Source organism: Eumetopias jubatus, unplaced genomic scaffold, assembly GCF_037043125.1.
Source record: "Eumetopias jubatus isolate StellerSeaLion01/CBP00866 unplaced genomic scaffold, mEumJub1_p1.0 scaffold_4, whole genome shotgun sequence".
In the NCBI taxonomy this organism is placed as follows: domain Eukaryota; kingdom Metazoa; phylum Chordata; class Mammalia; order Carnivora; family Otariidae; genus Eumetopias; species Eumetopias jubatus.
In genome coordinates this window covers 92,395,587-92,419,971 of record NW_028274810.1, presented here as the reverse complement: position 1 = coordinate 92,419,971, position 24,385 = coordinate 92,395,587, and the positions used below count along the sequence as shown (strand labels likewise).

Sequence of the window (24,385 nt, the reverse complement as noted above, 5' to 3'; positions counted from 1 at the left end):
CACCTGGAGGAATCAGGTGGCTCCTTTCACTTGAGGATCTTTTGGGGGTACTCCTTACTCCCCTCACAACCTGGCGGTGGTGGGTAGATTCATTCTAGATGCACTCAGAGAAGGAGGCATGTGGTGCCTCATTCTGCCGAGGAGGCAGCCATAGCTCAGAGATTAAGGGACTGACCAAGGGATGGGGTCAGAGTCTGAGTCCCTGGACCCCCAACCAGAGTTCGGGGAGCACGGCACATTGGGGAGAATTCCAAGTTGGCCGTGAACCTGCTTGGGCTCTCGCCCTGACTCTGCTCCCTCCTGCTGAGTGAACCCAGGCAGGTCACACGTCTTCAGGCCTCGGTTTCTCTGCTGTGAAATGGGCAGAAATGGAATTCCCATTTCTCTCGGGGATGGTTGAGAATGAGCAGGAGTCATTCCCCGGGAAGGACGTGGGGAGAACGGGGAGAATGCTGGCTGCCTGTGGGGGTGGAAGTGGAGGCCTGGGCTGGGAAGGGATGGGGGGGCCTATCTCCCCACTTCCCACCCTTCCTGTCTCTTGCAGGCCCTGAAGGCTGAGTAGCCAGCGGGATGCCTGGTCTGCTGAACCAGATCACAGGGGCAGCCCTGCCCCTCACCGCCTCTGACGTCACGTCCTTCGTCAGTGGTTATGCCCTAGGGCTGACTGCCTCCCTCACCTATGGCAACCTGGAAGCCCAGCCCTTCCAGGGTGAGGACCCCTGTTGCGGCTTCCCCAGGGCCCCCCTCCCCCGTGGGTAGTCCTCATCTTGACAGGTACTAGCTGATCCACACAGGGCAAGTCATGTACATTTCCGGAGTCTCAGTTTGCTCATCTGTGAAATGGGCATGGCGGTTCCGCCCCTCGGGCCTCAAGGCCAGTAGAATATCAGGTCAGGATTTGGGCTCAGCCCACAAGGCAGGCCCACCTGCCTCAAATGGCCGGCCCCCCCACTTTCTCAGGGAACCTCCCAGTAGGAGAGGCATCAAGACTCTACGGAGAACCAGGAGCTCCCACTCTTGCCTCTGTGACATTGGGGAAGCCACTGTCCTGCTCCAGGTCAGGATGCTCCTCTGCCTGTCTGGACGCCAGGGTTTGCAGGAGGAGCCGATGAGGTAATGCAGGAGGAAGGACCGCGAGGAATGAAAAGCAGTGTGAGACTATGAATCATCCATGTGGGGCAGTCGAGAGAGTGCGGGACCCTGGCCGGCAGAAGTCTGTCAGTCCATCGCCTCCCTTCCCACTTCAGGAAGGGGGTCACGGGAAGGCTGGCCAAGAGGGACTATGTAAAGGCTTGTTGCGGCTAGGATTCCTCTTCGTCCCCAGTGATGGGGGCCTCCCAACCCCCAGGCTTCATGTCTTGGGGTACCACCCTCTGTCCCAACCTTCTCGGTTCCCAGAGGAACCTGCAGGGAAACTGACTTTTCCTCAGAAACCTTCTGGGCAGAGCAGATCACCCTGGTCCTCTGTTTAGGAAAATCTCCAGGGGACGACTTAAAATGGAACTTGCTAGGGGCCCAGGAGATAAAGGACTGGCCAATGTGAGGAGAGTCCTTGGGCTTTCGTGCAGGGAGAACCAGTTTCCCCACTTTGTAGATGAGGAGGCCGAGGCTCAGAGGGATGGGAGGCTCTGTGGGGGGCTCACCATGGGCCAGGCATTGTGCTGCCCCAGGGTTCATGGGCCCCCCACCCAGGTGAGTCATGTGCTCTTAGAGTCTGAGAAGCACTAAGGTATAAAAACACGAGGCACGCAGCTAAATTATGGTGGCTACTTTTTCCAGTTTCATGACAACCCCATGAGTTTGCCTCTGTTGGCCCCATTTTATAGATGGGGCTGTGAGGCCTCAAGAAGCCGAGTGTCTTATCGAAGGTCAGCAGGCTTGGAGGGGCGGCCTGGACTGGATTAGAGCCTTAGTCTGTTTCCTCCGATGCCCCAGCTCCTTGGCACACACAACAAGTACATAAAAACCCGGATTTCCACTGTCTCTTGAAAACTCAGACGGCCTGGCCACATGGGTCTCACATGCCTGCAGAGTAAGATCTGTCCCTTTGCAAGCCACCCCACTGCTCCCGCAGTGCCTCTGGTGCACTTACCCCCCCACTAGCCCCAGAGCCATGGGGTCCCAGCTGGAGTGCCCCAGCATCTTCTAAGTGGCAGTGAGTACCGTCCATCCATCCGGCAGGTCAAAGGCTTGGCTTCCGTCCCTCGGGTGGGATGTGCAGGGTGCGGCTGGGGCACCCCGTGATGCCAGGCCCTTCCCCTGCAGGCCTCTTCGTGTACCCACTGGATGAATATACCACGGTGATCGGCTTTGAGGCGGTCATTGCCGACCGTGTCGTGACAGTACAGATCAAGGACAAAGCCAAGATGGACAGCGCCCACTTTGAGGGCACCCGCCTCCGAGCCACAACTCTCACAGGTGAGGAGGACAGAAGGGCCACGGCGGGGCCCGGGCCTGGCTGGGGTCTCGAGCAGACTGGAAGGACAGCAGTGCAATAGGGTAGAGAGAGCACTAAACCAGGAGTCAGGAATCCTGTGTGACCTCAGGCCTATCACTTAACCTTTCTGAACCTTGTTCCTGCTCTCACCTCTGTATCTCTATAGAGAGCACGTCCCTTAAGCTCAGAGGCTGTGGAATGAATCATACCAGGGCTTGACTCCCCATCCTGTTGCTTGCAAATGCTATGAGCTTAAATAAAAACTTAAACTTCATCTGTAAAATGGAACTAGTAATTGTACACACCCAAAGCTCAACAGAGACACGGTTGCAGAGCTAAGAGTCTCTGATACGGTGTAAGGACTCAAATCATGGCTACTGGGCTTGCTATTGAGGATACTAAAGAACAGAGAGGGTGGTGACCGGCCCAAGGTCACACAGCACGTTAGTGACCGTCAGGATTTGAATTCAGACCAAGTATCATGTGACGTAAGAGATTCTTCCCATTGGGTCTGTGATCTGATCATTAAGACATTCGAGAATCGTTTAATGAGCACCCAGCACATGTAAGATACCAAGTTGCCTTCAAGTTGTTAGGGCTGCTTACAGCCTGGAAGAAGAGCTTAGGACATGCTTCAGGGTAACCACAACAGGAGGTGGGAGTGGCTATGGCAGAAGAGGTGTGGGTAATGTCGGAGGAGGGAGAGAGGGGCCGAGTGGGGACCAGGGAGGTCTTCATGAAGGGCTTGGTGGCTGGGTGACGCTGGCTAAGGAGGGGTGAGGGAATGGGCCTCTCAAACAACAAGAGAGAATTGAACAAAAGCTCTTGCCCCAAAGCTGGGAGGGTGCTTCAATGTGATTCTTTGAGGGGAAGCAGAGTCTGGGAACAGGGACGTGACTTCTGTCGGGGTTTTGTGGGTCCCAGCCTGCCACTCCCAGCAGAAGGTACACGGGGTCTGGCCTCAGACCCCTGTGGGTTCAGATCCGGGTTCAATGAATAATTTATTTACTGAGTAACTTGGGCAAGTCGCATCCCCACGCTAAGCCTTGGTTTTCCCATCAGCAAAAGGGGCTCACAAACCTACCACAGTTACAGGGAACTAGAGATAATATATGCATAGCTGCTGACTCCAGGCCTGTCACTTAGGGAACACTCTGCAAGAGGGGGTTTCTGTCATCCCTCCTTCCTGCACACCAGGGAAGGTGGCTTTGGATGAGGATTTGGAGCGGATCCTGTTCGTGGTCAACCTGGGGACCATTGCCCCTATGGAGAACGTCACCATCTTTGTCAGCACCTCCTCAGAGTTGCCGACGCTGCCCAGCGGGGCTGTGCGGGTCCTGCTGCCTGCTGTCTGTGCCCCAACTGTGCCTCAGTTCTGCACCGAGAGCATTGGCCCCTCCACTCAACAGGCCCAAAGGTAAGGAGCCCCAGCCCGGACCAGGGGCAGAGACTTGGGTGGCCACAGGAAGTCAGCTGGATGAAGGCAGGGGAGTGAGGGGTAGGAGAGATAGAGAGAGGAAGGCGAGGCTCAGTGCTAAGGTGGCCACCATCTGAATAACTGTTCCCCTCCACTCACTTTTAGAATACTTCAGAATCTCCCTGAAATGCCCCCTGTCACTATCGGCCAGAAGCTCTGGTATTTGGACAGCTTGGGATGAGAATTTCCAGGCTTTATTCTATAAGCTCACAAGAGGTATTTTCTGAGCACCTACTAGGTGCTAGACACTGAGCTGAATATTAGGGATACAGAGGGCACCAAACCAGCATGTCTCCTTCCTAAGTGGAACTGGGTGGGAGAGATCATTATCCAACTAAGAACACTACTGATATGTAGGTAATTGTTTCTGTGCTTGCATGCATAATTAATGATGTGGAAAGGGCAATGAAGGAGAAGAGCATTGGGCTGACCTATAAAATAGGGACCCACCCTGGGGGGCTAAGGGGCAGGCCGGGCTTCTCTGGGGAGTGATATTTCAGCTGGGAGCTGAGCCATGACGGAGAGGTGGGCAGAGAGAGGAACATTCCCACAGGTGAAAACAGCAGGGGCAAAGGCCCTGAGGTAGCAAGGATAGGACTCCAGAGGGAAACTGAAGCAGGTCGATAGGAGATGAGGCTGTAGACACATAGGATGCCCTGTGGCCCTGGTCAACTTCAGGTCTCTCCCAAAGCAACAAAAAGCCATGACAAGGGGTTTCAGCAAGGTGTGCTGGGAATACTACAAGCCCAGGGCAGGACAGTTTCTCTCTGCTCCCCTGGAGGGGTGACAGGAAGAGAAGATGGGTCACAGCCTGAAGCCCCGGCTGCTGAAATTGGGTCACCTCCCTTTTCCCCACCTGAGGACTGAGGAGGCTGAGCCCTTCCCGTGCAGGGAGAGAGGAGGCCCTCCTTACCTGCTGCATTCAGATGTCTTTTGAAGTCTTATATTTTATCATTCATGTGTGAATTTTTAAAATCTATTCCAGAGGGTCTTTGTACTATTTTGACATAAAAATAACACTCATAATTAATGACCAGTTAAACTACTTAACTCCCCACCCCCACCCCAAGTCCTGTCTCAAACCTTTGAACCAAGCTGAAATCGGGGAAGATACACCATGTATATCCAGCAGTTTCATACACACCCTGGTAGGGTTCTGGGGACAGCCGGGGACACAGAAGATGGTGTCAGCAAAGTTCTGGATGCTACCATTAGAATGCTGGCCTCAGGCCGGGCTGCGGGAGGGTTATTACAGCTCTCCACGTGGAGTCAGCCTGGAGGACACTCTTCAGTTATTACCTGGACAGTAATTAAACACCTACTGGGTGCCAGGCGAGGTTCCAGGTGCTGGGAATACAGCAGTAAACTAGACAGACAAGGTCCCTGCCCTCATGGGGCTGGCATTCTGATGGGGGTGGGGGGACATGGGGACAGACTAAAGAAATAAGCTCATAACATGTAATATATTAGGTGAGTTCTGTGAAGCTAAATGCTTCATAGCATAGAGGCTAGAGGGGGACAGAGTGGGGTTGGGTGCTATTTTACCTCAAATGGACTAGGCTTAGGCAACATTTGAAGCCTGATCTAAAGAAGGGGAGGCTGGAAATATGCTGGAGGAAGAACATTCTGGGCAGAGGGCAGTCCAAGTGGTAAGTGCAAAGGCCCTGAGGCAGCAATGGGTATAGTGGGTTGGAGGAGCAGCAAGAAGGCTAATATGGCTATAGCAGCGTGGGAGCAGGAAAGAGAGAGGTCAGACAGATGATGGGGAGTCCGATTATAGGATCTTGAAGCCTAGGGTGAGGACCCCTTGTTGGCACAGCAGAGAAGCAGGCAGCACAAGCCAATGTCAGACCAGGAACACCAGACGCAAGCTGTGTATTGCCCGATTGCTTTCTAGGCTGGTAAGTTTCCACTTCTACCAGCGGAAGGAAGAGTCTCCTTCTCTCCTCCTCCTCACTAGCACTTGGTATTACCTATCCTTCTTATTTTTTCTTGTGCCACTCTGAGCAACTTTGGGGCTCATGGGGATTTGATACCTGCTTCTCCCGAGAGCAACTGTTTCACTTCCGCCTGCCGGAAGGGGCAGGAATAAGCTTCTCAGGGCCTCCCAGGCCTCTCGTTCCTGGACCCACCGAGGCCTTGAATGTCCCCAACGCTGGTAGGCCCTGCCTCTCAAACACAGAAGGCTCAGTTGTGCCGATGTCAGCAGGTATAAAGACAGCACACAAGCCTTTGACCCAGGAGCCCCAGAGAAATTCTTTCTTAAGCCCAAAAAAGGGACGCAGATGAGGATCTTCATGGCGGTGTTATCTGTTGACACAGGGAGGCAGGAAGAAATAAGTCTGAGATAACAGATGCTCCTAAGTGATACCATGTCCCAGCAAAGGCTGGTTTGCAGACCGCCACATAGATGGAGCTCAGAAACACAGCAGTGAGAAATACAAAGGAAGTGATTGAATGCCATTCAGGACACAGTGCGCATTGAAAACACACAACCGCCTGCCCCCTCGCCCGACCCCCCGCCCCAGACTTCACAAGGAGACGGGTGTGTCAAGTATTAAGCTCCCAGAGCAAAGAGCTTCAAGGGTGTGGCCCTGGGGGGGTGGAGGATGGAGCAGGGTTCGAGACAGGGTGGGGATGACCCAGAAAGAGAGCCCAGAAACTTGAACCTTCAGCAGGGGACCCTTCCCTGAGCACTCCCTCAAGGCACCTCATTATTACCCCTATTTCATGGATGGGAAACTGAGGCTTGAAGAAGTGGCTTGTGCAGGAGCTCCCAGCTCACAGAGAAGGGCAGGGAGCCAAGAAATGGGGTGATATGGTGTTAACCTCTTCACTGTGTAGCCAGACTGACCTGGCAAGGACCCACTCTTTGCCAAGTCCTAGCTGTAGGAACTTGGGGTAGCCGCCGCATCTTGTGGAGCCTCTGTTTTCCCATGTGGGAAATGGGGAGATGGGGGCCCTGATGCCTCTTCTCAGGGCACTGGTGAGAATGATGTGTGCCGCTGGTAGGGGGCACCAGGCCTACCAGGTAGCTGCGCCTTACATCGGAGTCCGGGCCCTCCCTGGAGGCAGGTCGTGCGGCGGAGTAAGGGTGGGAGGTGGAAGGAAACTCACGAGCCCCCTTGAGAGCTGGGCTGCAGGGGTGCCGGGGCTGCCGGGGGCTCACCATCTTCCTCCTCCTCCTCCCCTTCCTCTGCCTCTCGACCCCCTTCCCAGCAAAGACAAGCACTGCTTCGGCACCCGAGCCCTGGACTCCTGGAGCAAGCTGTGCCTGGCGACTCTCCTGGACACCGATGTGTCCAACCCCATGGAATACGAGTTCAACTTCCAGCTGGAGATTCGTGGGCCATGCCTGCTCGCAGGTGAGACACAGCTGCCCAGACCTGGATTGGAGGAGCCTGAGGCCCCAAAGTGGAGAGGGCTTCGGGCCGAAAGCTGCCAGGGATAGAAAGGAAGGGGAGGGCAGGGAAGTGGTCCTGCCCAGATGGAAGACATCCTGAAGTTCATGGAGCCTTATGGACCCCCACTTCCTGCCCCCCAACATGTGGCCCAAAGATGAGCCCCTCCCAAGGACAGGTTTCAAGGCTATCCCCATACCCACCTCAGTGGCTCCCATGGGGCGATGTCCATGCGGGCATGGACATTCTTGGTCCTCTCCTAGAGGCCACAGGCACAGAGGTGCTTCCTGGTTCCTACCTTGCATGATCGAATCACCTGGTAAGCTTTCAAATCCTGCCGCCCAGACCCCACCCAGAGCTACTGATGACAGTGGTCTGGGGTATGTCCCGGGGATTGGAATATTTCAGAGCTCCCAGGTGATTCTAACGTGCAGCCAGAGTTGGGGACCATTGTCCAGAGATCCCCAGAGTGCCCAGAGATCCAAACGTTGAGCTCTTTCTTTCTTTATGTGCCCTAAGAGGAAGCAACCCTTTGACCCCAGTGGATCCTGAGGTCGGAGCAGGAAAGGCCATCGACACCATCTGTCTAAGCCCCCATTTTGCAGATGGGGGTAATGGAGGAGGCCTGTCCATGGTTACACAGCAAGTCAGGAGCCTCTCATCTCTGACCTGGGTCTCCATGTTCCTCCCACTGAGCCCCTATTTCTCCCGAAGCTGTTGAGCCTATTCCGCCTTTCTGTGCCACACAGGGGTGGAGAGTCCCACTCACGAGATCCGAGCCGACGCCGCCCCGTCTGCACGATCGGCCAAGAGCATCATTATCACCTTGGCCAACAGGCATACCTTCGACAGGCCCGTGGAGATCCTCATCCACCCCAGTGGTACGGTGCACCAGGCGGGGCCCCTGGGAGGCCTGTGGGAAGGAAGAGATGCTGATCCCATGGGGCATAGACATGTGGCCCCTCGTCCAGTGGCCAGGCCAGGGAGAGCGCTGGGGGGTGTGGCAGAGAGAGGAGAGCAACTACGTGGCTCCTGGAAACATGACTCTAGCTGGCAGAGCTGAGTGCCCGGACTCTAGCTCCAGAGACCTCGGGGTACCCATTGGAGTACTTTGCCTCCAAGGCAGCTGAGCAGATGACCTTTGAAATCTTAAGCTCAATGAGACCCTCCCAGCTCTGAACACTCAGAAAGTAACTCTTCTGTCTCTTTAAGGATTCATAAAATGTCAGGATCTGAAAAGATCAGAACCTGGTCTCTCTCCCATTTTACAGATGGGTAAACTGAGGTCCAGAGAGACCATTAGGCTCTCCTGCCTGCCAGCTAAGACCCCCACACCCCTCCAGGCCGTCAGGGATCCATCCCCCTCTTCCAATGGGGAGTCCTCCCCACCCTGAAGATCCTGCTCCTAAACCAAGGTCCCTGGTATTGCCCTCACATTCGGACAAGTGCCAAGAGGTGATCTCATCTCTGCAGAGCCCCACATGCCACACGTCCTGATGGAGAAAGGGGACATGACCCTGGGAGAGTTTGAGCAGCACTTGAAAGGAAGAACGGAGTTCATTAAAGGGATGAAGAAGGACAGCAGGGCAGAGAGACAGGTGAGGGTGGCTGGGGCTGAGTCCGTGGTGGCGGAAGTGGGGTGACACTGGGGACTTGGGCATCACTGGACCAATGAAGATACCGGGCAAAGGAAGGGGGTGGTTTGCCTGGTCACTCCCACGGCAAGCTGGTGGCAGATCGCCGTCCGTGTTTCCCTTAGTGGGCTGGGGCCCCGCTGGGAAGATGGACATCCAGATGCAGCAGGCACCCTGTCCTCCCGCCTCCTGCCAGGCCACCTTCTCCTGGTGCCACCAAGAGGCCTAAGCCAGGTGACATTCTAGGCCGGCGGCAGAAACAACCTTGGTCTTCTCCAGGTTACTCCACCCCAGGGAACCCCCAGGACCCCACAGGCAGGTGCCCTCCCAAACAATCTTTACCCCTGAGCCTCCCTTTTCCCACCTGCTGAAAGGGTGTCCTGCTCGTCCTTCCTCTGAGATCCTTGCTACTATTACATAAAGAATAAAGGCAGAGCGGAGGAAGCCTGAAGAAGACCCTTTCTCGGCCCGCGCTGGCCCCATGAAGTGCCAGTATGAGGAGGCCTCAGCAGAGGGGAGGGGTGGGCTGGGGAAGCCTGGTAGGAGGCTGGGACACCGGCCGCAAGTTACATCAGCAGTCTTTCCTGCTCATGGCCCTGCACACCAAGCCAGGCCCTGAAGGCCAAGGCAGGTTGAAGAACAATGGCACACTTCTTTTTCTGGTCTCCCCTTTTTTGATGAGAACACTGAGGTTTAGCACCCCAAAAGGACTGGTGAGCTGGGAGGAGGAGAAGACCACTCTCTTGGGAGTTGACTTTGGTGACATGAGGCTAAGCACTTCGAGTCGATCCTGGGGGGCAGCTTCACTGGATTTAAGAGCCCCTCCCTGACTGGTGGAGGACCACGGCAGAGGGGGAGGTATGGGAATGTGTAGACTGCTTCCGGCTCACGTCATTCCCATTGTTAGACATCCCACTGGAGGGGCCTGGTGGGAGGTAGGAAGGATAGCAAAGGGAAAGGGTCAGTAGCTCACGACCCATATCATCCCACGTTAGGGACCCCACTGGAAACACCTGCCTTCCCAGAGGGGCCCTCTCGCCCAGATGAGTCAATTGGGAGAAGAGGCTGGGGCCAGGTTCTCAGAGTGGGAGTGCCCCTGAGCTTTGAGAACTATAGAATGTGGGCAGGGGTGGGGGCAGTGGGGCTCCCAGGCCCGGGGCTGGCTCCCCTGCCTGCCAAGACTTATCAATTAGCTCTGGGACTACAGAAGCAAATGAGAATTTGCCACCTTGGGTCAGTTATGCAAATACCCTGTATTCTCATGAGCTCCAGGGAGGATAGGGATCACCCCAAGCTGCTAAGAAGTGATGAGTTCATGGTAATTGGATAAGGGCAGCTGGAGGAGACGTTGGAGAATCCTGAGCCAGGGCCCCCACGCCGCCTCTCTGAGAGGCAAAAATCAGGTTCCCAGAAGGGCTCCTTTCATCAGCAGATGTCGCTGTGGCTACCTTGGGCTGTGTCTTCCAGTGAGCCAGGCTGGGCAGTGGCCTTTGGCAAAGGAGCTACGTGTGGGAGGGAGAGTAAGATCCCTCACCAAGGGTGGGAGGCAGGCATCCAGAGGGTGAACATCAATCAAGAAGAGTGGGTGTGACAAGCTGTCAAAAGCTGTGATTTAGCAAAGAGGGGGCAAATGACACAGAGGAAGACACCATGTACAAGAGACAGAGATGCGGATAGAAGCAGAGACAAGTAGAGACAGAGAGACTGGGGGAAAAAAAAACAGAGATGCACACATAGGTCAGTGGCAGATAAAAAGACCTACACAGATTCATCCTCTCCTTTATTCATTCAACAAATACTGTGTCCCTAATAGATGTCTGCTCTGTTCAACACTAAAAATAACATGTCCTTGTTCTCATGAAGCTTACATTATAACACAGACAAGCAAATGAATGAGCAAGATGAGTGTGGAGAGGGCTGGGGACCATGAAGGAAATAAAGCAGGATAATATGATAATAAGTGATAAGTGTGGGTGCTGGTTAGCCTGCGGTTTAGAGAAAGCCTGTCTGAGAATGAGACCTGGTGAGTGGTGAGGAATGGAAGACCGTGCACAGAACCAGAAGCAGGACAATGGTGACATGTTCGGGAAACAGGTTGTTGAAATGTCAGAGGCAGAGTGGGCAAAGATGGGGTGGATGGGTAGGCAGGGGTCAGGCATTAGGGGGTCTCATAACCATGATGCAAAGTATGAGGGGAAGCTATTGTTTAAACAACAAGATGACAAGAACGATCACACTCCCTGCTCTATGTAGAAGGGACCCCAGGGAGGTACGGCTGGGTGGCTCAGTTGGTTAAGCGTCTGACTTCAGCTCAGGTCATGATTTTGGGGTCCTGGGATCGAGCCCTGCCTTTGGCTGCCTGCTCAGCAGAGAATCTGCTTGTCCCTCTGCCTCTGCCCCTCTCCCTGCTTGTGCACTTTCTCCCTCTCTCTCAAATAAGTGAAATTAAAAAAAAAAAAAAAAAGAATGGACTGCAGGGAGAAAAAAGTGGCAGAAAGGAGACACTCAGGGCCCAGACAAGAGACGGTACTGCCCTGCACTGGGATGGTGGTGGTGGAGACAGAGCCGAAGACACGTTCAGAACACATCTTAGCTGCAGAACTAATGGACCTCTGCTGAACGGGAGATGTACAGGGTGAGGACAGAGAGGAACCAAGGACAACCTCTAGGTCTTGGGTTTGAACACCTGCATGCGTGATGATGTCATCGACTGAGTTGAGGAAGGGGCTCCAATAAAAACGGAGAAACAGACACAGAGACACAGGTACGCAGACACAGTCAGACAAACAGACAGAGAGAGGAAGTCAGAGTGGAGGGAGAAAGAGAGGGGGGCAGAGTGAGGATGGAGGAAATGAGATTTGGCGCAGCGCACGTGTGTCCGGAAGCAACGTTCAGCAGCAGCTCGCCAGGGCCAGCAAAAAGAATACGTAAAAAAAGATAAAGAACTATGGTCCCGTCATCCCTTTAATGTTTAGGAGCCCATCTCTGTACGGGGCTCTAAGTTAAACCCCAGAGGGTTTGGTGATGGTGGATCCTGTTCAGAAACAGCTGCTCTGTGCTAGGCAGCAGGCTTCACAAGCATTGCATTGAGTCCATATCACTCGGTGAGATAGGTACTCTTGTCTTCATACCACAGAGGAGGAAGCTAGTCGGTCCACCCTAAAGATGGGGGCAGGTTTCCTAAAGAGGTAAAATCTGAAGAATGAGTAGGAGGTTAGCAGAGGGAGAGAATCAGAATCAGTAAGCCCATGGGAGATGAGCCGGAGAGTGGCTTAGACACTGGGGGTGAAAGCCAGAGAGATGCTTTCCAGCCTGCACCTGTGCGGGGACTTCCTGCTCAGGGTCATCCTCTACCAGCCCTGAGAAAGGGATGTCATTTGCTCCATTTTATAAATGAAGAAACAGACCCAGAGGAGGGACGTGCCCAAGAACACACAGCTGGATGGTGAGAGCTGGGATTTAAACCCCGGTCTTTCTGCCTCCAAAGTCCATGCAACTGTGAAAGTCTAGCACATGGAAGAGCCAGGTGCAGGCGGGAGGACAGGGTGCCTGCTGCATCTGGATGTCCATCTTCCCAGCGGGGCCCCAGCCCACTAAGGGAAACACGGACGGGGATCTGCCACCAGCTTGCTGTGGGAGTGACCAGTTGACTGAGTGGGATCTTGACAAAGCCGGGTGAGTAATGTGGGGACCAGCTTGAGCCCTCAGGAGTGGCTCTGGACCCCTGGAATGCCCAAGTGAGAGTTTTCCTTTCTCCTCCAGACAGAAATCATCCGGAAACGCCTCCACAAAGACATTCCCCACCATTCTGTCATCATGCTCAACTTCTGCCCTGACCTCCAGTCAGTCCAGCCGAACCTGAGAAAGACCCATGGCGAGTTTATCTTCCTCATTGACCGGAGTGGCAGCATGAGTGGGACCAACATCCACCGCGTCAAGGTACCTGTAAGAGGACCCCCGCCCCACGCAGGACTTAGGGTTCCAGGGTAGATCAGCTGTGCTCCCCCAAACCAGCTTCCTCAGGACTCTTGTGTTCCAAGCAGCCCTCCTTCCACACCTGAACTACTTTCCTCAATGACTACCCATGACTACAAGGAACAACTTAACTTTTTAAAATCAGTTTAAACAGAGGCACCCAAACTCAACTTGTTCCCAAAATAAAACTTTGAAGTGGTATGAACGGAGGTAGAACTATTGTCCAAGGGATAAAGTCATCTACAGCTTTCCTTGGCACTCTGCAAACCTTTGTTGAGTTCCTGCTCTGGCAGAAACACCTCACTAGATCCTGAGTGTAGAGGGGCCCAGAAAAGAGAGGAAAGAACCAACATTTGCTGAAGCTTACTATGTATCAGATACGACCCTAGCCACTTAATGCACAGCTTGATGTTTAATCCAGACAATAATCCTGTGAGGTTGGCCCTATTGTCACCATTCTCCACATGGGAAAGCCAGTCGTGAAAATTTCAGTAACCTCCCCAAGGTCACACAGCTGCTGTGGTCTAAGATCAAACTCCTGTCTGTCTGTTCCTACCACCTGACATCAGAGATTCATCGCACATGGCCTTAACGAGTGTGTATAATCCAGTAGAAAATATTCTTTTTTTTTTTCAAGTGCATAATATGTGCAAAACGCTGTGCTTGGCCGTCTGGAAAAACAGCAGGTTGCAAATATAGTTCCTGCCCTCCAGGAGTTCATAGTCAAGCAAGGGGGCAGCCCAGCTAACCAGCCATAGCTGGGAGTATGGTCTCATTGCAGTGGGAAGTTCTGAAGGAGTGCAGAAGAGTGATAAACATTCCTCCCTGTGTATCCAGAAGTGTTTCATCTCCCTCAGGAGATTATTCGCCTCGATTATGGCATTATCTAGCTCTTCTTTGTATTTTTGGTTGTGTAGATGTGGTGTCTCCTCCTCTGGAGTTATGAACTCATTAAGGGAAAGGACCAGATCTTTCTCATCTATCTCTCCCCATGGAGCCCGGCTCTGTACTTATGCATAAAAAGCCCCCAGTCACTGTTTATTGAACTGGGTAAAAGCGCATAGTTCAAGGAAATGAAAGATGCGGGAATAAGAAGTTAGAAGGCTCTGCTGTCACCTGAAATTTCATCCCTCCCCCTAGTTTGTCCCTGGAGAAAACTCTTGTTTCCAGGGCAACAGGACTGACAAGGAGGGGAAGGGTTGGGTGGGATCTGTGATACCCACTATCTCCTCGGGCTTGCTATGATTGGGTTTAGTCTTGAAGTATGACTGAGCAATCATGTATAAGACGAAAGTTCCCGTTTGAAGCCTCTTGGCACTGAGGTGCAGGACGGGTTGTCACCTTCTCCCGACCTCTGCCCTCCTCCATCAAAGGCAAGAATTAGACTGGGGAACTGTCCATAGTCCTGCTGAAGCACACTCCAGGCCGCTGTGGCCATGTGTATTTCATTCCACAGCTGTATCAATTTGTAAGACATCTCTTCAGTTACTCTCAAGTATCATGGGATCTTATGATGTCTCTTAGAGAGCATTTAATCCATTTCCCCTGCCATTTTCCAGGTAAGGAGACTGAGTCCCCAAGAGGCCAAGTGTTTTCCCCAGCATCACAGAGCTAATGAGGAAATCAAAGCCTTCCCTATGTTGGATCAGTGCTCACTTTCCTTACCCTGCTGATAGGGAATGATAATACCTCTCTACTGAGAAAAGCTCTCTTCTCTGATTATGTCATTTCTGCTGCATGGCTTAGTAGAAAGAGCAATAGCTGGGTTTGAGGATCATTCTGCCACTGACCTGCTATGTGGCTTTGGACAAGTTGATTCTCACCTCTGGGATTCAGTTATCCTTTCTGTAAAATGAGAAGGGAAGATTAATTCAGGAAAGGCAAACATAGGTCACATGTCCCTTTGTTCCCCTCTCCCAAGGCCAGACAGACATCAATAATTGACCATGGCATTTTTTCTCATGCTGAGCTTGGACTCATTCTCTATATCCTTGTCATCTGTGGGTTCCAGGCTGTTACTACCAGTTAAATGGAGTAGGTTTGTGAATGGAAATCCACTTCCCGAACTAAAGACCTTTCCGACCTTTACCTTCCAGAATGTTCAGACAATAACTTCCTCTGGCTCTCCTCTCAGTCCCTTTCCCCTTGGGAGTCTCTCCTGCTCTCTTTTCCAGTTCAGCTCACTGAGCTCAAGGTCATCCCTTCACAAATGGCTTTGTCCTGGCACAATCCATTCTGCTACACATGCCCCCTTTTAGAGAAAGGTGCAGAAATTACTCAGGGCACACACTCCTTTCCCCACTGGCAATGAGGCCATAGGCAGGTTTTGCTTGGGTCATTAATCGCGGCCCATTAGGTAGACTGTTTTAGGAAAAACTAGGCTTAGGAAGGTGGGAGAGTATAGAGATCGGAACAGCCACGCCAAGGGGGAAAGTTCAGCCAATTTAATCTCCTGCAGCTGGTCTCATTCTCCAGCTACCACTGGCTGCCAAAAACATGGTTTTTAAAACTCTAATAGGTGTGAGCAGAGACAATCTGTATGGATCAGCAGTCTCCTGCTAGCAGGAGTATTCATTAGTGGCTAATGAAAAAATAAGGAGATACTGACTTCTTTTGTAGAGAAACAAAATGTATTGTCGTGGGCAAAAAAGGAGATGAGGGAACATTGATGTTACTGTTTGATGTTTACAGAGGGGGATGGGAGAGGGGCTGCAGGTCTGTGGAGCCTGCAAAGCTGTATGCTGTGGAAGTTGCCAAGATCCAGTTGCAACTGCTTCCTCCTAGATTCTGGAACACAAACAGTTTGTCTCTCTCAAGTCATGCTGAGATCCCCGGGGGGGCCATCAGTAAACTACTTGGGGATGAGGGAGAGCCCCTCATTCCCCAGCTCTGTGCCATGGCAGAGAGCCAACATGAATAATGATCTTGGAGCTATGTTTTAAAAGCTGTCCTGTCCTTCAGTTTTGTGATCCAGTGCAACATCTTAACCTTCTGAGCCTCAGTTTCCTTATCTGTAAAACAGCGATGTTGCTATTCCTATGTTTCTCATTGGATTGGTGATGGTAACTATTTACTGAATGTTTACTATGTGCCAAGCTGAGGTTCCGAGGGGTGACCTAACTAGTCCAAGGTCAGGTTAGGAATGATAAAAGTGAGATTTAAACCCACAGATGGCTAACTTCAACATGTATCTTCTTATCCACTGTGCTGTAACGCGATATAGAGATTAAATGAGATAATTAATAGAAAGTGCTTAGCACAGGGTTTGGCACATAGTAATTGCTTGAGATTTACTGTTGCCCTGTGCCACTGTCATCATCATCATCGTCGTCATCCCTCCTGCCACCTCCCCCACCTTTCCTCTTTGTGATTATTTCAACAGACCTCATCAAGGGCTTCTGGTGTTGCACGGTGAAGTCGGGTAGGACTCTGTAATGTTCCCAGACTTTGGAGGCGCTACTCTCAGAATGCTCGCCAATGAGTCAGCGCACCTCTCTGTGCCTCAGTTTTTTCTTGTATAAAATGGGGATAGTATGGTGCCTGCGTAAAGGGCCATGGTGAGGATGCAAACATCCATGCATCTTTACAGTAGAGAGGAGATTGCACAGGTTTTCTACTCCAGATCCCCCTTTTGTCATGGTGAGGTCATGGAAGGATGAAGTAATGCACGTAAAGTATCTCCTGGGCATTTTACAAATATGAGCTGAAGAGACTGCCCCTAAGAGACTTGTTAACTAGAGAGTCAACCCTAGATAGGGCGCGTAGGATGCAGAAGGGCCTGGATGAAAGCCTGTTCCATCCACAGTGTGACCCCGGCTCAGCCACGTGCCTTCCTTGGATGTTGATTTCATTTTTGCAGAAGGGAGTGGATGCTCCCTGCTCTCTCTAACCTCTCAGGGTCAGCAGGAGGTGAAATGGAACTGGCAAGCATAATAGAAGGGCTTTGAAAAGTTGGACTTGCTGCATGGATGAGAAGTTTTATGATGATGGCTTTGGTCCCGCCTCTGGTTGCTGTCAGCAAATTTCTTGATCTAAGGGAGAAGTTACTGTTGGGTGCGGGCAGTGGGGTGAAAGCCCGTCTGGAGGCTGCTTCTGTGCTGGGATAAGAATACTGATGGGTGGTGGCAGCTAGTAACTCCTTCCAGAACTCTGAAAATCCCTCTCTCGCCTGCCAGGATGCCATGCTGGTGGCTCTTAAGAGCCTCATGCCAGCCTGCCTCTTCAATGTCATTGGGTTTGGATCCACATTTAAGACCCTCTTCCCTTCCAGTCAGACCTACAGTGAGGTAAGGAGGGGGCAGGGCTGGGTCCGGAATGGGTGGGTGGTGAGGAAAAGAAGAAAAAGAAAGTGTGGGTAACCCTGAGGCCTGCCTCAGAAGCTGCCCCCCACACTCGCCCTGTGGAAACTCAATGAGGCCCACAGCAGAGAACTAGATAGGGTGTCTCTGGGTAGGCCATTTGCTGACATCTCATCTTCTGAATAATAAGAACCTCTTTAAAAATAAGGACCATTTTGGGCAAAGTATGGGTGTGCACGGAGAGGGGGTTCAAGGAAGGGGTAGAGAGAGGCTATATCCTGCTTCTGTTTCAAGAGAACGATAGACTCATGTAAGGTTGAACTGAAGGAGTGAATTGTAAGGGGTTACAGAATGAGTAAGTGGGGAGATGGGCTAAGAATAGAACTCACAAGGCTCAAACTACAATTTAGAACAAGAAGACTGGGGACCCAGCAGCACATTCAAACCTGGAGCATATCCTGTCCAGGTCCAGGAACAGGAAGAAAGAACGTAAGGGAGGGGAGGGAGAAAGGAAGAACGTGTTTCAATGAAAAATAACTTTATAGGTTTTTAAAATACAAAAAATTATGTATATTGATTGTCCCACAATTTTTAAATCCAGATGATCAAAAAGAAAAATTAAAAAGTCTCCCATGATCACATCAGAAAAAAAAAAAGACTACCATTACAAGCTCAAGCTCAGTATAAATCCCTCCAGACCTTGTTCTATGTGTTTACACATATTTTTTAATTTATTTTTTATTAACATATAATGTATTTTTTGTTTCAGGGGTACACAGGTATCACAGGTCTGTGATTCCTCAGTCTTGCACAATTCACAGCGCTCGCCATAGCACATACCCTCCCCAATGTCCATCACCCAGCCACCCCATCCCTCCCTCCCACCCCACTCCACTCCAGCAACCCTCAGTTTGTTTCCTGAGATTAAGAGTCTCTTATGGTTTGTCTCCATCTCTGGTTTTGTCTTGTTTCATTTTTCCCTCCCTTCCCCTATGATCTTCTGTCTTCTTTCTCAAATTCCACATATTAGTAAGATACATTTTTAATAACGATAGGATTAGACGGGCCATACCATTCTGTAACCTACTTTCTAACACAACAGCCTATCGTAAGCATAGTTCCATGTCAGTAGTATTAATCTGCAAGATGATTTTAATGGCTGCCTAGTATTTCGTTACACGGATCAATCAGGACCTATTGAACTAAATCCCTACGGTTGAGCATGTCAGTTGCTTCCATATTTTTCTATTCAGTCATCTTTGTAGCAAAGACTCCACACCCAACCTTAATGATTCCCTTGGGATAAATCCTTAGTCTTGTTGGCTCAGAAGGTACATATCCATTTCAAGACTTTTGATAGATGCCATTACCCCAAGCACAGGTGCTGAAAGAGCATCTTCGTGAATCAGGAGAACATCTGATATCCATCCGGTGCCAGGAGTCCTTGGCCAGTTGGGTTCCATAGTGTTGATCCAGGAGGAAGGGAATCTGAAGCCCACACTGGGCACATGGTTTCTTCAAAGTATTGTAGGGATTAGCACACAGGCAGGCCAGAACTTGAGTCTTAAGATTTCTAGTATTATGGTCTTACCACTACACCTCCTGCCTCGCTAATTAGAAAAGGACACTCATTTGTACTGAGCAATTGGAGCTTGATGTGCTGCCTTTTCCAGGGGTGTTTATATTTTTAATGAGGAACAAAGAAAGGACAGTGGTAAGTTAGTACACCATGAACAGCATTTAGGGCATTCATAGGGGGTGCTATTGGGCAGAATCACACCAAATGAGTGGCCATCCGTTCTTCCTGTGCATGGATCTAAGGCATCCCTGGCTCCATGGAGCTAAGATCTAGGGAAACAAAGGATGCATCCTCCAGGGGGCTTACAGTCTTGGCGCCATATGGTGATGCTGGGGCTATCTTCCCCATCCATGACCCTTCCCTGCAGGAGAGCGTGGCCATGGCCTGTGATAACATCCAGAGAATGCGTGCTGACATGGGTGGCACCAATATCCTTTCCCCGCTCAAGTGGATCATCCGGCAGCCAGTGCACCGAGGCCACCCACGGCTTCTCTTCCTGATCACAGATGGTGCCGTCAACAACACCGGCAAGGTGCTAGAACTGCTGCGAAACCATGCCTTCTCCACCAGGTGGGCACAGGCTGAAGGTCTAAGGCCTTGGTTATCCTGGGCTGCCCTGGGCTGGGGGTGCCGGAAGTGGGGCATCATGGAAAATGCCAGAAGGAAAGGAGAGAACTCCAGTTTCTATGGTGCTTGTCTTCTAGGGTGGTGTAGCTAACTTCGAAGTTTGCCTTTTTCCCCTCAAGAGTTCAGGTGGGATGAGATAACACCACACCTCTGCATATAGCTCCCAAAGGGCAGCCTAGGTGGAGGAAGTCCTTCTTGCTGCTTTGACTCTGTCCTGGGGTGGGAGTTAATGGGCTATTGTGAATGTGAGTGCCCCATGATGGCCTTCTGCCTTCTCCTTCACCCTCTGCCTGATGCTAGGATCAGCTCTAAGATAGCTCTGCTGGGTCATGCTCTGTCCCTTTCTCCACCAAAGGGACAGAGAAGACACAGAGGGTGGGAAATAGCACCCTCTCCCCTCCCCTTCCCCCAGGTGCTATAGCTTTGGAATTGGACCCAATGTCTGCCACAGACTGGTGAGAGGGCTGGCAACTGTGTCCAAGGGCAGTGCTGAGTTCCTGGTGGAGGGAGAACGGCTCCAACCCAAGGTAGGAGAAAGGGGCTCAGTCTCTTTGGTGCTGGTACCTCAGAGGGCCCAGACCGGTCATACAGCAACTCAGTGGTGGGGCTGGGATTTCATTTCATCCAAGTCTAAGCTCCCCACTAGGCCACTATACACCCTAGTGAGAATCAGAGAGGTGGAGGCCACAGAGAAGGCAACTCCTGGAGTTAGTACAGGACATAGATCCACTGGTCTCCAGCCACTGGATCACATGCTCCATCCACTGGCTGGGCAGGACTGGGGCTTCTGAAAGAGTCACTGCTTCTCTGGATCTGGAGTTGTGTTGGGGGTCATTTCTAGCCACATTCCCAATGATGACAAATGGTGGCTCAGAAGCATCTAAAGGACCCAGAAATCAAGGAGATTATAGTCATCTCTCCATTTTCTGCACAGTTGGCACTAATAACAGAACTCTTAAAAAATCCTTGGGTCAGTCCAGATCCTCCAGGAAGCAGAGACAGAGCAGGTTTTAAGAAGCTCATAACTACAAGAAGTTCACTGGGGGATAATGTCTGTGAAAGAAAAAAGAGGAAGAAACAGGAAGGAGAACTCTTCAGCCCGTAATGCACGTGCATACCCGTGAAAAGACTGAGCAGGGAGAACTTCAGACTGCGAGTCTAGCAAGGTCTCAGCCAACCCAACAGGAAGCTCTGGAGCAAAGATCACCCATTAGGTAGTCAAATTGGGCTGAAATGCCAACACTGGTATCCCTGCCGTGCTCAGTCATTGCCTGGGGGCTTCCAGAGAGAGGTGTGGTCTTGGCTGGAAAGCTGGGGCTGCATCTGGAGCCTATCACCTAATGGCATTCGGCATTCGTTGCAGCAAAAGGACACAGTCTTCCTCCAAGGGGGATCTGGGAGTGCACCCTTATGGTTTGCACAATCCCCAAATCATTTTTCTCCAGCTTTGCAGTATGTTTGAAGAAATCAGCCTAAGTGATGCAAAACCACAGCTGTCATTTATTGAACACCTATCATGAGGCAGCGACTTCAAATCCAGTATCTCAGCTAATCCTCCCAACTACACTGAGAGTTGAAAATTACTAACTCACTTTACCGGAAAAGGAAACAGAGGCCCAGCGAGGCAAATTAATTTGCTCAAGATCACTATCCAGTCCATGCTTTGACACAAACTTTCTTGGGGTCTTAAATCTCCTCATTATAAAATGCTAAGCTTAGAGAAGCAAGATCTGCTCCAACTCTGACATTCTAGTAGTCTAAGAAGCTCAGAGGCACGTTCACTGAACAAGCCACCCCAAGGCCTATTGTGTCTTCTTCTCTGCTTACACCCTGTCATGCTCATACCCACATGGTCTTTGTGCTCCTCATCTCTGTATGCCCTTTCTCACATGTGCCCCCAACCTGTGTTCTGACCCTGCCTAACAGATGATCAAATCCCTGAAGAAGGCCATGGCCCCAGTCCTGAGTGATGTAACTGTGGAGTGGGTCTTCCCCGAGACCACTGAGGTCCTAATCTCGCCTGTGAGCACCAGCTCCCTCTTCCCCGGAGAGCGGCTGGTGGGATATGGCATTGTGTGTGATGCCTCCTTATACATCTCCCATCCCAGATCTGTAAGTATCTTAGACATTCCAGAACAGTGGGGCTCTAGAACATTACCCACAAAACCATCCTTAGCTGGAAAGGCCACTGGTGGCCACTAGGAACTAATTGGATCTAGGTCTACAGTTTTGGGGTCTGGTTGCCAGGCCATGGGCATGTGGTCATGGTGACACTTCTCGGGTAAATGCTATCATCGCAACATGTGGTTCTTAAGATCCCGTGCAGCAGAAAAATTGGGGGAATGTGTCTAAAATGCAGAGCCCAAGGGGCGCCTGGGTGGCTCAGTTGGGTAAGTGGCCAACTCTTGATTTTGGGTCAGAGTCTTGATCTAAGGGTCCTGGGATTGAGTCCTGTGTGGAGCTCTGCGCTCAGCAGGGAGTCTGCCTCAGGATTCTCTACGCCCTCTGCCCCTCCTCCAACTATCTCTCTCTCAGATAAATAAATAAATCTTTTTAAAAAATAAAATAGGGGCGCCTAGGTGGCTCAGTTGGTTAAGCAACTGCCTTTGGCTCAAGTCATGATCCTGGAGTCCCAGGATCAAGTCCCTGCAATCGGGCTGCCTGCTCAGCAGGAAGTCTGCTTCTCCCTCTGACCCTCCCCACTCTCATGCTCTCTATCATTCTCTCTCTCTCAAATAAATAAATAAAAATCTTTAAATAAAATAAAATGCAGAGTCACTGAACTCTACCCCTGAAACTAATAATATGCTATATGTTAATTAATTGAATTTAAACAAATTTTAATTTAATTTAAAAAGTAAAATAATAATAAATAAAATGCAGAACCCAAGCTCCAACCCAGGTCTACTGAATAAAAGTCTTTGAGGGTAAGGCCCAGGAACCTGCATTTGACATAATCTCCCCAAAGTGATTTTGACAAACAACTCAGTTCAGAACAACTGCACTCAGGTTTCTCTCCCCAAAAGCTCTATTCAAGTCATGTCTCCTTAGGTAAGTTTGTGTTTTACTTACATGGATCATTCTCTTGTATGTGGTGACAGAAGTGAGATAAAAGTGAGGAACTTCTCAAAGGAAGATGGAATTCATGCTAAAATGTGGGGAATTGCCTGAAATTTCTCCATCTCTCCTCTTTAGTGAGTCTCTCTATGCCGGCTTGAAGGATTTGCCATCTTGTTTTATTTTTAAGCAGGAGTCACCAACTTATTGCCTAGAGGGACTGGGCAGGTATAAAATGAATGAAATGGACTTCTAAAAATAAAAGGGGAAAACACCATGAAGGATAGCAATTATCATGGAGTCCACAGAGAGGCAAGAGGGGTGGTGAGGAATATGGCAAACTGGATGGCATATGGCCATCTCAACTGCGTGACCCCTCCCCAGCGTGCACTCTGTGTTAAAGGTGTTTTCAATCTTGCAGGAGAAGTGAGAATTGTGTGTGATATTTTCAGCTTTTAGAATGTTATACCATCTCCTAAGAATCATGTCAGGGTAATGGTTACTGTGTTATGGAGAGTGGGGTATTCAAATGTAGGGAAAAGATGCTAAACAGAATGTTGGTCAGTCTTTGAACAGTCTCAGAGGCAGCAGATCATCAACGGACACTACAACTGGAATGGATCCTCAAATAAATGCCTTCTCCTTTCCTTACCCATGAGACTGGCAAAGTTTTCTCCTGGTACTAGCAGGGCTCTTGGGGAAAGGTACCCTTGCCTATTATGGTATAAATATGACTTGCCCTCCTGGAAAGCAATCTAGAAATAAATAATGAAATTAGAAATACGTAACTTCTCAGCCCAGAAATGCCTCCTAAGAATCTAACACCTAGAAATAAAAGTGGTGTAATGGATTTATGTCCAAGGATTCACTGTAGCAATTTTTTTGTGGTGCAAAATAAATGGCCACAAAGCAAATGCTTAAAAATAAGGAGTGGTAGAATATTGTGCAGTCAAAAGTTAAAAAGAATAGTTGATATGCAGGATTTCCAAAATGTTTTAAATGCAAAATTCAAGATACATGTAAATGTAAGTAAATGTAAGTAATCTAGTCCAGTTCTTGTAAAATAAAAATTACCCCCAAAGCCCTTGTTTTATATATATATATATATATATATATATATATATATATGTTTATATCATGGAGAATGGAATGGAAGGAGCAGAGCAGATGGTTCATTTTGTTAATTTTGGTTACCTACTTGGAGACAGCAGTGGCATTGAGAATTACCTTTAAAAAAATTTTTAAATAAAGAAGATAATTAAAAATATAAACAATATAGGGGGTGCCTGGGTGGCTCAGTCGTTAAGCATCTGCCTTCAGCTCAGATCATGATCCCGTGGTCCTGGGATCAAGCCCCGAATTCGGCTCCCTGCTCCGCGGGAAGCCTGCTTCTCCCTCTCCCACTCCCCCTGCTTGTGTTCCCTCTCTTGCTGTGTCTCTCTCTGTCAAATAAATAAATAAAATCTTTAAATATATATATATAAACGATATAAATGTTATGAAGAGTTGGTTCCATTCACCATCTCTTGAACAGAAGTCTGCCTAAATTACTCAAGCAAGCAAAAAGCTTCCTGTTACTCTAGATCCTCAAAGATGGAACTCCCACCACCTTCCATCACACCCAGCCTGCCCCACAGGTGTTCTTTCTGACATCTAGCCCCACTCCCAGCCCTCTTTTCTCTCCCTCCCTCCAGGACAAGAGGAGACGATGCAGCATGCTGCACTCTCAGGGGTCCAGCAGCTCGGTCTTCTACCACTCCCAGGATGAGGGGCCCAGCCCAGACAACAGAAACTGTGCCAAGAGCATGGGGTCACACTTCAACCTGAGGCAGCCCAAAGATGCCCAGCCATACATTGGAGACTCCACCACTAATCCTGGTTAGTCCGCTGTTCCTTGTGC

General features: G+C 50.4%; 1 protein-coding gene across 4 annotated transcripts in view; it reads left to right on the top strand.

Moving 5' to 3' along the window:
• The first annotated feature begins 570 nt into the window (after positions 1-570).
• Positions 571-24,385, top strand: part of VWA5B1 (von Willebrand factor A domain containing 5B1) — a 39,928-nt gene continuing 16,113 nt past the window's right edge. For 2 of the 4 annotated variants that reach the window (XM_088023043.1, XM_088023042.1), the window contains exons 1-12: positions 571-709; positions 2,266-2,418; positions 3,635-3,854; positions 7,134-7,279; positions 8,065-8,196; positions 8,789-8,913; positions 12,712-12,888; positions 17,100-17,210; positions 19,169-19,371; positions 19,841-19,955; positions 21,355-21,540; positions 24,180-24,363. In XM_088023043.1, coding sequence (XP_087879169.1) covers positions 571-709; positions 2,266-2,418; positions 3,635-3,854; positions 7,134-7,279; positions 8,065-8,196; positions 8,789-8,913; positions 12,712-12,888; positions 17,100-17,210; positions 19,169-19,371; positions 19,841-19,955; positions 21,355-21,540; positions 24,180-24,363 — 1,891 coding nt within the window. Of the gene's footprint in view, positions 710-2,265; positions 2,419-3,583; positions 3,855-7,133; positions 7,280-8,064; positions 8,197-8,788; positions 8,914-12,711; positions 12,889-17,099; positions 17,211-19,168; positions 19,372-19,840; positions 19,956-21,354; positions 21,541-24,179; positions 24,364-24,385 lie in introns of all 4 variants that reach the window. The other 2 variants (XM_028090768.2, XM_088023041.1) reach the window with 1 other exon arrangement.